Source organism: Anomaloglossus baeobatrachus, chromosome 8 (genome assembly GCF_048569485.1).
Source record: "Anomaloglossus baeobatrachus isolate aAnoBae1 chromosome 8, aAnoBae1.hap1, whole genome shotgun sequence".
NCBI classification, from domain to species: Eukaryota; Metazoa; Chordata; class Amphibia; order Anura; family Aromobatidae; genus Anomaloglossus; species Anomaloglossus baeobatrachus.
Window position 1 is genome coordinate 21,551,070 of NC_134360.1, and position 15,453 is coordinate 21,566,522.

The window sequence follows — 15,453 nt, forward strand, 5'->3', positions numbered from 1 at the left end:
ATAGAAATGGCCATTTTTGTATGCTAAATATCTAAATTTTTCCTAGATTTCCTTAAGCAGTAATGCATGTCTATATTCTTATAGTCATGGTTCGCATGCTTTAGCATTTCCTAGTGCAGCTGTCTTTGTTATTACAGTTAGGTCCAGAAATATTTGGACAGTGACACAATTTTCGCGAGTTGGGCTCTGCATGCCACCACATTGGATTTGAAATGAAACCTCTACAACAGAATTCAAGTGCAGATTGTAACGTTTAATTTGAAGGTTTGAACAAAAATATCTGATAGAAATTGTAGGAATTGTCACATTTCTTTACAAACACTCCACATTTTAGGAGGTCAAAAGTAATTGGACAAATAAACCAAACCCAAACAAAATATTTTTATTTTCAATATTTTGTTGCGAATCCTTTGGAGGCAATCACTGCCTTAAGTCTGGAACCCATGGACATCACCAAACGCTGGGTTTCCTCCTTCTTAATGCTTTGCCAGGCCTTTACAGCCGCAGCCTTCAGGTCTTGCTTGTTTGTGGGTCTTCCTGTCTTAAGTCTGGATTTGAGCAAGTGAAATGCATGCTCAATTGGGTTAAGATCTGGTGATTGACTTGGCCATTGCAGAATGTTCCACTTTTTTGCACTCATGAACTCCTGGGTAGCTTTGGCTGTATGCTTTGGGTCATTGTCCATCTGTACTATGAAGCGCCGTCCGATCAACTTTGCGGCATTTGGCTGAATCTGGGCTGAAAGTATATCCCGGTACACTTCAGAATTCATCCGGCTACTCTTGTCTGCTGTTATGTCATCAATAAACACAAGTGACCCAGTGCCATTGAAAGCCATGCATGCCCATGCCATCACGTTGCCTCCACCATGTTTTACAGAGGATGTGGTGTGCCTTGGATCATGTGCAGTTCCCTTTCTTCTCCAAACTTTTTTCTTCCCATCATTCTGGTACAGGTTGATCTTTGTCTCATCTGTCCATAGAATACTTTTCCAGAACTGAGCTGGCTTCATGAGGTGTTTTTCAGCAAATGTAACTCTGGCCTGTCTATTTTTGGAATTGATGAATGGTTTGCATCTAGATGTGAACCCTTTGTATTTACTTTCATGGAGTCTTCTCTTTACTGTTGACTTATAGACAGATACACCTACTTTACTGAGAGTGTTCTGGACTTCAGTTGATGTTGTGAACGGGTTCTTCTTCACCAAAGAAAGTATGCGGCGATCATCCACCACTGTTGTCATTCGTGGACGCCCAGGCCTTTTTGAGTTCCCAAGCTCACCAGTCAATTCCTTTTTTCTCAGAATGTACCTGTCTGTTAACTTTGCTACTCCAAGCATGTCTGCTATCTCTCTGATGGATTTTTTCTTTTTTTTCAGCCTCAGGATGTTCTGCTTCACCTCAATTGAGAGTTCCTTAGACCGCATGTTGTCTGGTCACAGCAACAGCTTCCAAATGCAAAACCACACACCTGTAATCAACCCCAGACCTTTTAAGTACTTCATTGATTACAGGTTAATGAGGGAGACGCCTTCAGAGTTAATTCCAGCCCTTAGAGTCCCTTGTCCAATTACTTTTGGTCCCTTGAAAAAGAGGAGGCTATGCATTACAGAGCTATGATTCCTAAACCCTTTCTCCGATTTGGATGTGAAAACTCTCATATTGCAGCTGGGAGTGTGCACTTTCAGCCCATATTATACATATAATTGTATTTCTGAACATGTTTTTGTAAACAGCTAAAATAACAAAACTTGTGTCACTGTCCAAATATTTCTGGACCTAACTGTATATGACGTCTTCAGTTTTGCACTCACCTGTTCAGACTAAATATTGGGAGTGCCGTCAGTTTTGTTTTTTTCTTTTCTAAAAATATATAATATACATCTCTTTCTCTATTGATTTTTTTTTCTGGTATCTGCTATAATAAAAGTTTGTTTATAGCTCAGTAAATTATGTGTCGGTAGTATTGTAAATTAGTGGTTTAATGGCGTCCGTATGGATGACTACATCATTCACCGTCGTCCTCCATTGTGCTGTATCGTCTAATTTGTATGATATTTTTTTTATGTTCTTTTTACATTTTATGTGAATTGTTTAGATGATGTTTTTGTTTAGAAGAGAAAAATATAAGTCGTCAATCAACCCAGACTGAAATGGGGAATCAAATTGATTTTCGTGTCTCGTGGATTTTTCGATGCTTGATGTAGGAGGCTAAAAATTGGGATAAACACTTGATTCTTGGATGAGATGGAATTGTTTGGAGTGATTAAAGTCCTACCTGAAGTGCCCAGGAGCATTTTAGGAAATGGATGGTGTCCCATATGAAGAGCCATCTTCTGGGCATGTGCTTTATGGTGTCTAAATGTGGTTCATGTATCTTTTGAGACTTGGTATGATGAGCGCAGTGCAGACCCTCCTACTATAGACATATCCGAGACCATTCTAATCATACATCACCTAGGCAATAATTAGGGTCCAAGAAACACTGCCTTTGAGGATTCCCTGCCCTATATAAATCCATGATGCATTCCTCAGATGTATATAGACATAGTATTATACTTCACAAATACAAATCTACCGTAGTGTAATAATAACCTAAAAGCAGAGATCTATTGACCCGTTTGTTATTTACAATGCTCAATTATTGTGAGGAAACGTGTGTTCTTGGGTACTAGTCATGCTGTCAACACCCGCCGAATGACCAAAATGTTCAGTCATTTGGTGGAATGGTTTCCAAGCTGACGTAAAATTCATGGTTCTCGGCAGCACATCATCCTGTAAAAGCAGAACTTGTGACGCAGAGAACAATATGTGCACAGAACGATCTATTACTTAGCATTCCGTGCATCTGATCTGCAGTGTTCATGTCTAAATAGGCTACTCAACAATCGGCAAAATGGATTTGTTGGGCTGTCATTTCACGATGTGCATTGGGCTGTACTAAACTGGTCTAATGCTGTGTTGAGACATTTTGACTATGCACCTATTTTACTACCTGCAAGCTCATTGGTGGTTAATATCCTGTTTCGCCAAAATTCTATGTGTCCAGAAGGATCGCTAACATGGTCGTTCTGTTTGCGTAAAATCTAATTGTTCTCGGCACCTGTTTATCTAAGCTGATGTGCATCCACAACTGGCTGCATGATTACAGCCAGGTGTATTTTTCTCTGAAACGTTCCTGAATTTCAGAGAAAATAAAGTTTGAAGGTCCGGTTTAGAACCATAGGCAGAGACTAGTCCATTGCAGTCACTGACCGGCTTCTCCCCGTCCTGCTCTAGTTGATTGACAGATTTCTCCCACGTATGTACATTGGGAAAGACCTGTCAATCACCTTCAGTGATGCTGAGAAGAGATGGCATGTGGTACCCATTCGGATCTTCAAACTGTTGTCTTTGGAACGCTGGAGTGTTTCGGAGCAAAATATACTTGGCTGCAATTGAACAGCCAGGGTGTAATCCATATTACTCATAGTTTGGGCAACATGAATCAACTAACCAATTCCATTTATGCCAAATAAAAATAATTGCACCCGATGAACAAACGTTTCGCTCTTTGGACTCATTGCCGGCTTTGTTTAGATTGCTTGCCCTGAATGAGTGTTAAGCGGGCTTTACACACTACGATATATCTAACGAGATGTTGGCGGGGTTACGTCGTAAGTGACGCACATCCGGAATCATTTGTGATATCGTAGCATGTGACAGCTACGTGCGACGGTGAACAAGCAGAAATACTCACCTTCTCGTTCATCGTTGACACGTCGCTCATTTTAAAAAAATCGAACGTCCGGTTGTTCATCGTTCCCTGGCAGCACACATCGCTCCGGGAACAATGAACACAGCTTACCTGCGTCCCACCGGCAATGCTGAAGGAAGGAGGTGGGCGGGATGTTTAAGTCCCGCTCATCTCCACCCCTCCGCTTCTATTGGGCGGCCGCTGTGACGTCGCTGTAACGCCAAACATCCCTCCCCCTTCAGGAAGTGGATGTTTGCCGCCCACAGCGAGGTTGTTTGGAAGGTAAGTACGTGTGACGGGGGGGTTACGACTTTGTGCGACACGGGCAAGAAATTGCCCGTGCCGCACAAACGGTGGGGGCGGAGTGCGTTCGGACATGCGAACGCACGACTAATTGCAGCGCGTAAAGCAGCCTTTACAAGGAATGCTGGTTTCCCAATTATTGGCCAAACTTTCCAGAATTAAGCTATCCACGGACACAGAACATCTGATGCGGTCAGTGTCCTCATACACTTTGAATCCCTGCTCCCCTGATGAGTAATAGACGAAACGCATTGGGAGCGTTGCTGGGAGCCTCAACCCATTGCCTGTCTAATTAGAGGGTATCGTGTGGCTTGAAATAAAGACCCCCCCTTCCCCTATCAGGACTTAGGATATGTATGGGGAACACGCCGAGTCATCACAAAGCCGGGTGAGATTGTTCCCTTTCTTAGCCCAATTGGGCTCATGGTATGTTTTGTTGGAAGGGTATTGTGTGGTTTGGTAAAAATTCCCCCCCTTTACATCAGCATATATTTTGACTAGTGAGTCATCTCCAAGATATTGTTATATCAGGAGATTTTATCTCCACTGGACACAATTGGGATGTTTATTTTCTGGTTCCGCTCTTTGATTTAGTATGAGCCGGTTGTTCTTACCTGTGAACTCTGAAATGAGTAATCAGCTTGTCTTATATGTAATGTATTTGGTTTTTAAAACCAATTCCACAGAAATCCATTACGTCCCTCCGTTATCTACCGGGCCGGCATATTCACACACTTGGCACAATCTACTCGTAGAACATGAAGCCATTCTGTTTGTGAAATGGATCTCCTGCCCTTGTGGCCGGTTTAGCTTGGGTTTTGTTTTGTTGTTTTGGGTTTTTTTTGTTTTTTTTTTTTTTTAATACTTGGCCTACAAAAATGTTAAATCGGTCACCATGAGCCAGGGCTCGGCTATATATAGCACTTTTATTATTTTTTTTGTAAGACGCCCCATGTCATTTCCATGTGATGATGATCTCACACAGCTATGTCGTATCAAATTAGATCGTTCCATCCTAATTAATTCGTAGACATGTCTAAAAGTCATCTTTCGCCTCGGTGGAAAATTCACGCTATCCCCATGCATTTGACTGATTAGCCCCCTGCAAGACGTGTCTTTTAAAGGGCAATATCTGCGGCTGCTGATAACTGGCCTAGATTTGCAAACGGAATAAACCCCTGCTGTGCTGTTGGTTTAGCCTTCCCTAGTCTTCCCTTTTGGCTTTCCTGTCCGGTGTCTTCTTGAATCACCTCTTTGGTTCTGTTCGGTATTTATTTTTTTGGATTCTGTATTTTTTGCTCTGCGACACCTGGCAGATTCCTGTAATTAGTTCCCTGGCAATTCATAACGGGTCTGTAATTGACTTTCCCATTCATAAATGCCATTGAGGTAAATTATAACCCTGGGGAATGATGGCTCAGCAGTGTTGTGTGAGGCCACATTCTTTCTGTATGCTCTTTTATTTTGTACAGCTGACTTTGTACATTTGAAGCACCAAGTCAACATTTTATATATGTATATGAATGTTTGTTTATGAGTACTGTATGTGTCTAGGGGTTGCGTCATCATTTTTGGGCTATTGACCCTAGAACCATGGTTTCTACGTACAATGAAACCATAACCAATGTGCTGGATCCGTTTAGATTGGCAAAGTTGGACAGGTCAAGTTGACTTTAATGGCCTCCGTTTGGCTTACCGGTAATGGTGCTATCAAAAAAGACTGGAAAGGTTGACAAGAACTAAGGATCTCAACATGTTTGAACGAAGCCTTACTGTCATCAGGACCAATGCTACTATGTTGTGAAACAAAGACCATAAAATATCCTCAGAAGGGAACGAATCTCGCTTGGTTATTAAGTCGTAACCTTTCAGCAGGGCGTCTTTGTTGCCTTTCACCGTGATGGATCAAGCAGTTACCATAACAAGGTTTTACATGTTTTATATGTATATATGTAATGGTTAATGGTTGTTTGCTTAGCAACTCGATAGAAAAACCACAAATACAAGTTCCGATCATCGATGACCAATATTGTAAATTTTGTTATTGTAAATTTATTTGACAGTTAACTCAAGCATGGACAGCCGCCCTTACACCAACAAGATGGAATGGATTGTTCCCTTAATGGTCGTCTCTGCCTTGACTTTCTTCTGCTTGGTTCTACTCATCGCCGTGCTGGTCTACTGGAGGTAAGGCCTTGAGAGATCTTCAACAAGTCAATGTTAGGTTTTGTTTTGTGTTGTGTAGTGGACTGCTTTTTCATATTGTGATAGTAAAATTGCTAGAAAATGTGGGTTTTGGAAGTTTATGAAAGACACGGTTACCGAAAAGTACACATTCAGAATTGTGAGACTCTTATCTAAGAATGGTGGGACCTAGAGCTTCGAGACACAGTGATATGGCTTGTTGGCTGTCGTACCTAGTAGGAGACTGACTTGAGTCCATTGCTCTCTAACGCACAAGGTCCAGAATTTAAAGAAGTCTTTCCGTTTATCTTTTTTTCCTCTCTAGATTTGTGTATATGAACTGCAGTGTCAGTGTATTATATTCTCCTACCAGCATCTGTTCCGATATCCACCATAATTTTTCTGTTCATCTGCGCAACGTCCCTGTTCTTCAAACTCTGTGGATTACACTGCTCTGTGCATGACCCGTAAACCTACGGAGCATTAGAATGAGGTTTAATTGGTTTTCATTGTTAGAGACTTCTGGCTCACAAATGGTGATCCGGAGAGTCTGAAGACCGGTGACTTCCATCAGAAGAAGACATGAGTTCCGCTGTATACCAGAGAAGATGGCGGTGGATGAGTTTATTAATACACGGATGTTACATATGATTAGAGAAAAAAAGTTCTTGGGAGTGCTTCGTTAAAGAAAGAACCAAGCAAAGTCTTAAGTAATTTTTACTCACCTGACCTTCCAACGAACCAATTGATTTTGTTTTTGACTAGCCATTTAGCTGGAAGACAGAGCTCTAGAATTGAGCCCCATACTAAGGTTTCCTTTACACCCACTTGTCCATCATGTACATGAGTCTCCATGTGTCACCGGTCTGACTGTTTAGAAACCACGCTGTAGTCTGTACATAGACATGATGCTACGTATGACCACATGTACCATGGGGCAGCCAACCAGCCACTGGTAACACTATCCGAAAAGAAAGGATAGCGTTACTTGACCAATATCGGTATTCGAAAATCAGTAGTATGATAAAAAAAAGAACTGGAACACTTCTTTATTAAAGGGGTGGTTCACTACTCTGCAATAGTGACCACATCCCTTTAAAACTGATAGGGAAGGCTTTTGTCAAATATTTTGTTCAGCCAATTGTGCTTGTGAGCTGTCCACTCATCCCCATGAAGTAACATCCCCCCCAGCTTCGTGACCCTTGAGATTCGGTGAAGTCACATGAACTTCTAGTTGACATGACATCACCGAGCTCGGCCCCTTTTTGTGAGTGACTGGGCTATAGGTGGCATTTCACTGCTCGTCACAGCCCAGCATCTTGCATGCGCTCTCCTTTGCTGCAGAGCACCGCAAACAGGAGTCATGCTGGGCTGTGACGAGCAGTGAAACTTCGCCCACAGCCCAGTCACTCATGGATACTGAGGCCGGGCTTGGTGATGTCGGGTCAACAGGGCGTTGAAGTGACGTCACCAGATCTCAGAGGTCATGGAGCCGGGGGGGGGGGTGTCAGTTCATGGGGATGAGCGGACCTCAATTGCGTCGTTTAAAGGCACAATTGGCTGAGCAAGGTATTAACAAAAAGCGTCCCCTATCAGTTTTAGAGATGTGGCCACTATTACAGAGTAGTGAACCACCTCTTTAAAGTGGGCTTTACACACTACGATATATCTAACGAGATGTCGGCGGGGACACGTCGTAAGTGACGCACATCCGGCATCGTTAGTGATATCGCAGCGTGTGACAGCTATGAACGAGCAGAAATACTCACCTTCTCGTTCATCGCTAACACGTCGCTCATTTTCTAAAAATCGCACGTCCTGTTGTTCATCGTACCTGAGGCAGCACACATCGCTCCGTGTGACACCCCTGGAACGATGAACACAGCTTACCTGCGTCCCACCAACAATGCTGAAGAAAGGAGGTGGGCGGGATGTTTACGTCCCGCTCATCTCCGCCCCTCCGCTTCTATTGGCCGGCCGCTGTGTGGCGTCGCTGTGACGCCAAATGTCCCTCCCCCTTCAGGAAGTGGATGTTCGCCGCCCACAGCGACGTCGTTTGGAAGGTAAGTGCGTGTGACGGTGGGTTACAGCACAAACGATGGGGGTGGGTGTGATCGCATGATTAATTGAAGCATGTAAAGCAGACTTAAGGGTGTAGGTAGGCTTAATGAACATCAGCATATTTAGATCAGTGGTTCCCTGAACAGTCCCATGTAAATACATTGTAAGGATAATAAGAACACTGTTTTTACATGGGACTGTTTGGGGGACCACTGATCCAATTATCCTTTTTTTTTTTTTTTTTTTTTTAAATGCAAGACCAACACTGTGTTTCAACTTTTCAACCTTGGTTCTCAGGTCCCACCAAAAGGGTCATGTTTTTTCCGCATTCCACAGCTTTTTTTCTCTCTGTGACATTCTTCACACGTTCTTCATATAGGTGCCCTGTAGTTTAGGGGAAAAAAGTCTAAAGGCCTCAAGAGAGTGACTTAATTCTTCGTTTACGGAAGGTGATCAGGTTAATATCCGCATTATCCATGCCGTGGACTTTTTCCGTAGATTCCAGCCATGGTTATCGCGCAGATTTAGCTTTGAAGTTCCTTCCTCTTCTCGAGACCTGAAGGCAGAATTTTCTCTGATTTACATATCGTATTTTCATTTTTGATGTAATATTATTTGACTGTATGCCAGGGTAAAGTATAAAGTGTGTCTAAAAACGTTCCAGCATTCAAATTTTCAAAACTAATTTGAATGTCAACTTTTTTCTTAGGGATTGGGTGTGAGTAGCGGCCAAGTATTCTAACATGTCATTCTGCTCAGTCAGCCGTGATTAGAGGCCTTTTGTGAGAGATTTTCTTTTGCATCCCGCCTGGCATTTAGACTTTGTTGTGTCTTTTGAAGCAGGCCGGGATATTAGGCGAGTTTGCTGCCTTCTAAGTTGCTCATTTTGCTTACTCATTCCCGGTACGAGCGCGGTGTTCTTTTAGAAGGTGTTTCTTTATGACGAATCCAGTTATAGATGGAACAATAATATTGTATGCTGTTAGATATGTCAAATTGCCAACATTTTTGTCCTTTCTATATCTTTGTATGGAGTATATCACAAAAGTGAGTACACCCCTCAAATTTTGTAAATATTTTATTATATCTTTTCCTGGGACCAGACTGAAGATCTGACCTTTGTTGGTTGGTATGGGCACACTTGCCACCATATACATCTAATTAGGGCTACATTTCAAAGCCAAACTTTGCAGTACTAGAAATGTTTGCCAAATATCTACAAAGGATATTTTTTTTTAATCATTGCGTATTATGAATTCTTCTCTATGTGGTCCATTTTGTGTGATAGACAATTGAAATGTGGATGAACCTTAGGGAATAAGAATGAGGCCAATAGGAGGAGCTTGATGGATTTGTTGATTGGAACGAAAGTTGAGCGAGTAGCGATCTATTCGTACTCACTATACTCATAACGAGTACTGTCTAATACTCGCGTATTCATTCCGAATAGCGTGTGCAGTGCAAGTCAATGGGGAAAAACTGGCAATGTAACGAGTAACCTGAATACCGTACTTTTCGTGCGGAATTTGGAATACTCATTACTTTGCGAGTTTTTCCCCAATGGCTTGGGGAACAAATACGCGAGTATTAGACAGTACTCGTTATGAGTATAGCGAGTACAAATAGGTACTTGCTCAACTCTGCTCAACTCTAATTTGAGCCTAATGAGCATAAGGGAAATAACTAAGCTTGTGCTTGACCCATCTCTACCCTTTATGTGTAGTATGAATTGTGTATGGTCAGAGATCCCCCTATCCCTCCATTAATTGTACTGCATTAAGGGTTGGTGTACTTCGAAAATTAATGTTGGTACTTCTTGGTTTAGGTTTTTCTCTACAAGGTCTAGAACTTTCTTTTCCTTCCCAGCATGCATTACTCCTTCTATTGTTCCATGGCTTAATTGCCTCAAACTGAAAGTTTCCTCTATTATGCCTGCATGCTGATTAACAGACAGAAGAGCAGGAATAGAGAAATACTAACTGTAGAGAGACAAAAAAAAACCAGTCTCTCTACAGGAAGTGAGGTCAAGATCCCCCTTCACTTCCTGTAGAGAAGTGGATATGCATCACTACATCCTGTAGAGCTGGACATGCCCCACCATGTCCTGTAGAGCTGGACATGCCCCACCACATCCTGTAGAGATGGACGTGCCCCACCGCGTCCTGTAGAGATGGACGTGCCCCACCGCGTCCTGTAGAGATGGACGTGCCCCACCGCGTCCTGTAGAGATGGACGTGCCCCACCGCGTCCTGTAGAGATGAACGTGCCCCACCGCGTCCTGTAGAGATGGACGTGCCCCACCGCGTCCTGTAGAGATGGACGTGCCCCACCGCGTCCTGTAGAGATGGACGTTCCCCACCGCGTCCTGTAGAGATGGACGTTCCCCACCGCGTCCTGTAGAGATGGACGTTCCCCACCGCGTCCTGTAGAGATGGACGTGCCCCACCGCGTCCGGTCGAGATGGACGTGCCCCACCGCGTCCGGTCGAGATGGACGTGCCCCACCGCGTCCGGTCGAGATGGACGTGCCCCACCGCGTCCGGTCGAGATGGACGTGCCCCACCGCGTCCGGTCGAGATGGACGTGCCCCACCGCATCCGGTCGAGATGGACGTGCCCCACCGCGTCCGGTCGAGATGGACGTGCCCCACCGCGTCCGGTCGAGATGGACGTGCCCCACCGCGTCCGGTCGAGATGGACGTGCTCCACCGCATCCGGTCGAGATGGACGCCGCCTCACCGCGTCCGGTCGAGATGGACGCCGCCCCACCGCGTCCCGTAGAGATGGACGGCGCCCCACCGCGTGCCGTAGAGATGCACGCGCCCCACCGCGTCCCGTAGAGATGGACGCGCCCCACCGCGTCCCGTAGAGATGGACGCGCCCCACCGCGTCTCGTAGAGATGGACGCGCCCCACCGCGTCTCGTAGAGATGGACGCGCCCCACCGCGTCTCGTAGAGATGGACGCGCCCCACCGCGTCTCGTAGAGATGGACGCGCCCCACCGCGTCCCGTAGAGATGGACGCGCCCCACCGCGTCCCGTAGAGATGGACGCGCCCCACCGCGTTCCGTAGAGATGGACGCGCCCCACCGCGTCCCGTAGAGATGGACGCGCCCCACCGCGTGCCGTAGAGATGCACGCGCCCCACCGCGTCCCGTAGAGATGGACGCGCCCCACCGCGTCCCGTAGAGATGGACGCGCCCCACCGCGTCTCGTAGAGATGGACGCGCCCCACCGCGTCTCGTAGAGATGGACGCGCCCCACCGCGTCTCGTAGAGATGGACGCGCCCCACCGCGTCTCGTAGAGATGGACGCGCCCCACCGCGTCTCGTAGAGATGGACGCGCCCCACCGCGTCCCGTAGAGATGGACGCGCCCCACCGCGTCCCGTAGAGATGGACGCGCCCCACCGCGTCCCGTAGAGATGGACGCGCCCCACCGCGTCCCGTAGAGATGGACGCGCCCCACCGCGTTCCGTAGAGATGGACGCGCCCCACCGCGTCCCGTAGAGATGGACGCGCCCCAACGTTCTGTGTAAAGAGACCGACACGCCCCACCGCTCCCGGTGATTGGTCTCAGGTTGGATTACACTTGACAGGTCAGTGAACTGGTAGTTAAAAAGAAGGGAAGCACTTAGTGGTTGTTACTTGACAATATTTTGGGGGGTTATATTTATACAAATCTGTTGTTTCTCATTTTCCATCGTGAGTTCTGGTTATCTGAAAGTACAGTCATCCCTTAAACGCCTATTTATCCGATATCTATTATAGAATGATGTTTCAAAAAAACTTTCAAAAAAGTGAAGCTGAGTCTTGATATTTTTCTTTGGGAAGCTCCAACTTTTTTTTTTTTTTTTTTTTTCCGCACTACTTTTAATAGACCTATTCCAATGTGTTGTTAAAAATTACTGACATAGGGATGTGAATTTTATTTTTTTCATGAGCCCTGTAAACATCCCGCCTCCTCATCTGCATTCTTTTCCTAATTAGAAATGTTGATATTTCACGGTTTCACCTAAACCTGCGAGTATTTGTGTTGTTAAACATGCAAATTGCGCCATATGCCACTAGCTGGAGGCGGTACACTGCCGGTGTCTGTAGTCTGCGCATAGCGGAAATAATAGATGGTGATTTACTTTGCAAAAAAGGGGTCAGGGGGTGGAGCATTTTAATAAAGGGTTAAGTAAAAAATGAGGTTCCGAAAATAAATATATAAAAAGTATAAATTAGAGGTAGGGGTAATAAAGTGGCTTTGCGCTACCTGGAAACAGGCGCGCTTTTTATTTCTTTACCGGAGTCATTTGCATTTAAGAGCTTGATTTGATGGCCGCGTTCAATTTCAGGGGAAGAGGTAAATCAGCCGCGTTCCTGTATCTCAGTGTTCATATTTCACACGGAGGGAAATCAAACAGCGAGTGATGGGCTCGGAGCGGTGATTTGTGGAAGGGGCTCTGGTTTCCGAGCGTTGGGTAGCAGATGAATCGGATTCATAACTTGTTACGGATTGCGTGGCGATGGAGCCCTTGCTACGTTCCGTCCCCCCCTATCTTAACAGCTGCAGCTGTGTTTCTCTAAATATCCGTTCTGGATGTAAACACATTAGCACTGCATAAACACCTTGATTTAGTGGAGGGGAGAGACAGACGGAGCGTGCACATCCATGGCGTCGATCGTAATAGTCTCCTCCACCATTTAATTGCTGCTTTCATATGGTAACCTATATTTAAGGGCATAAATAACTTAAAGGGACTGTATATCCTGATATTTTTTTTATCATACATTTTTATAGTTTTCTGATTATAACATTTTGGGGTTTTTTTCCTGTACATGGTTAGGAGGTGGCCATCTGGCCGGAGCATTTGGAGATATCCTCTACAGCAGCCACATAGACCACAAGGAAGAAGTAGAGAAACAAACTTTCAGCCAAAAAAAGGGAAATAACAATGTATCAGAAAATAAATAGTATACTGTAATATTATTTTCCCAATAGTAGTGTATAACAGGCCTAATGATTAAAATGTAATCTTAAAGGGAACCTGTCACAAGATATAAAAGGTGGTGCGGTGCAGACTGGTCGGATGAGTGTCTCCGTTCTGTGATACCAGCGCCTCATCTTTTGGCCATCTTTGTCCTTGTCACTGGGTTCTTCTCCATTATCACACAATCAACAGAGCGAGATATGATTGAACAATCCACAGATCCTTTATTCCATGCAATACAGAAGGTCCATAAAAATAATCCAACACACGAGGAGGGTAAAATAGTCAAGTAATGGGATAAATGTCCCGGGGATCAGTCACAATCCTTTTCCAGGTAAATCTGGGTTTCTCAACAGATCTCTGGGATGCTGCCTGTAGCTGCAGCTTCTCCCCCAGAGGATGAATCTTCCTGCTTGACTCTTGTAGTTCCCAGACAGACTGAATAATCTCCCAGGTGAGCAGAGAGTTTAGGTGGATTCCAGGCCCCCTCCCCCAGACTTAGGGTACCGTCTCACTAAACGACGTACCAGCGATTCCGACCACGATCTGACCTGGCAGGATCGCTGGTGCATCGCTACATGGTCGCTGGTGAGCTGTCAATCAGGCAGATCTCACCAGCGACCTGCCACCAGTGACTCTGCGCTTGGTAACCAAGGTACACATCGGGTAACCAAGCAAAGCGCTTTGCTTAGTTATCCAATATTTACCCTGGCTATGTGTGCAGGGAGACAGCGCTAAGCCCTGTACGCTGGTAACCAGGGTAAATATCGGGTTACTAAGCAAAGCGCTTTGCGTAGTTACCCGATATTTACCTTGGTTACCAGCGTACGCTGCTTACACAGTCGGTGCTCGTTGGCCATCAAACACGTGTGCTGCACAACGGGAGACAAACAAGCAAAAAATGAACCAGAACAGTGTGTAATGATCAGCCATTTCACAGCAGGGGCCAGGTCACTGCTTCGTGTCACACACAGCGAGATCGCTGATGAGGTCACTGGTACGTCACAAAACCTGTGACTCAGCAGCGATCTCGCTATGTGAGAAGTACCCCTTAGGGACAAAAGCCTGGCAGGGGGTAATTAAAATAACTAAACAGGACAATGTACACAGAATGGACAGAGCACCACGCCTAAAATATGAACCAACACAAAATTATACACAACCCCCCCCCCATTCCACCTTCACAGTCCTCCTTCTTCGGAAGCCTGGGTGCATGACGTGTCCTACGTCCTCCACACTAGCCGCATTGAGGTCCTGCACAGCCGCACTTAGATCTGCCCTGAGCAAGGCAGATCAAAGTATTGTAGTGCGCCTGCGTAGGACCTCAATGTCTGCTAGTGTGGATGACGTAGGACGTGTCATGCACCCAGGCTTCCAAAGGAGGAGGACAAAGATGGCTGAAAGAGGAGGCGCCAGTACTGGAGAACAGAGACACCAGTCTGCACCGTACCCCCCTTAGGTGAGTATTATCAAGTGATTTTTATGTTCTACACAGCAGCCTGGGCTCTTATACATGTTAGAATGCTGTATATAAGAGCCCACTAGTCATTGTCGCAGCTTATAGTTGCCAAATCTAGGGATTCCCTTTTAAATCAAAAAATAAATAATTAAATAGCCAAAAAGTATTAAAATATTTAATTTTATTAAATACATTAAAACAAATAATAACAATAAGTGCACTAGGAGAAAAAGCACCTCAAGGGAGGGACAAAGATATATAATATTTTTTTGGTATACTGGTGGTACCAACGAAATCATGAACATATACAGTATAGATAAATATAAAACAGAGGACCAACCTGTCTAGATGTTCCCCAGCCGCTGGAATGGTTCCAGAGACCCGACGTGCGTTTCAGAGTGGATACATTAGTCAGGGAACATGGCATAATTCCAGCAGTGGTGTCGTTATATACCTAGCTGGACCAATAAAATGTGTGGAGCATGATGTGCATGGTCTTCTATGGGGACGTGTTGTGGGCATGCTTTTTGAACTGTGCAGAGGTCCGTGCAAATGGAAGGAGTTCTATAATGCAGAAGCTGGAGAGACAAAAAATTGTTCAAATCAGATCTTACCCTGGTGGAGATTTAGATGGGAGATGAGATAAGAGGTTGCTCACCTGGTGTTGTTGTGACAGTCAGACCCAGTTTAAAGGCATGTAGGAGAGAATGCTCAGCTGCTGCAGTCCCCGTAGCTGA

General features: G+C 45.1%; 1 protein-coding gene across 1 annotated transcript in view; it reads left to right on the forward strand.

Moving 5' to 3' along the window:
• PTPRG (protein tyrosine phosphatase receptor type G) overlaps nucleotides 1-15,453 on the forward strand; it is a 687,996-nt gene that overhangs the window by 532,939 nt on the left and 139,604 nt on the right. Inside the window, exon 13 of the mRNA XM_075321067.1 lies at nucleotides 6,102-6,225. Coding sequence (XP_075177182.1) covers nucleotides 6,102-6,225 — 124 coding nt within the window. The remainder of the gene's footprint in view (nucleotides 1-6,101; nucleotides 6,226-15,453) is intronic.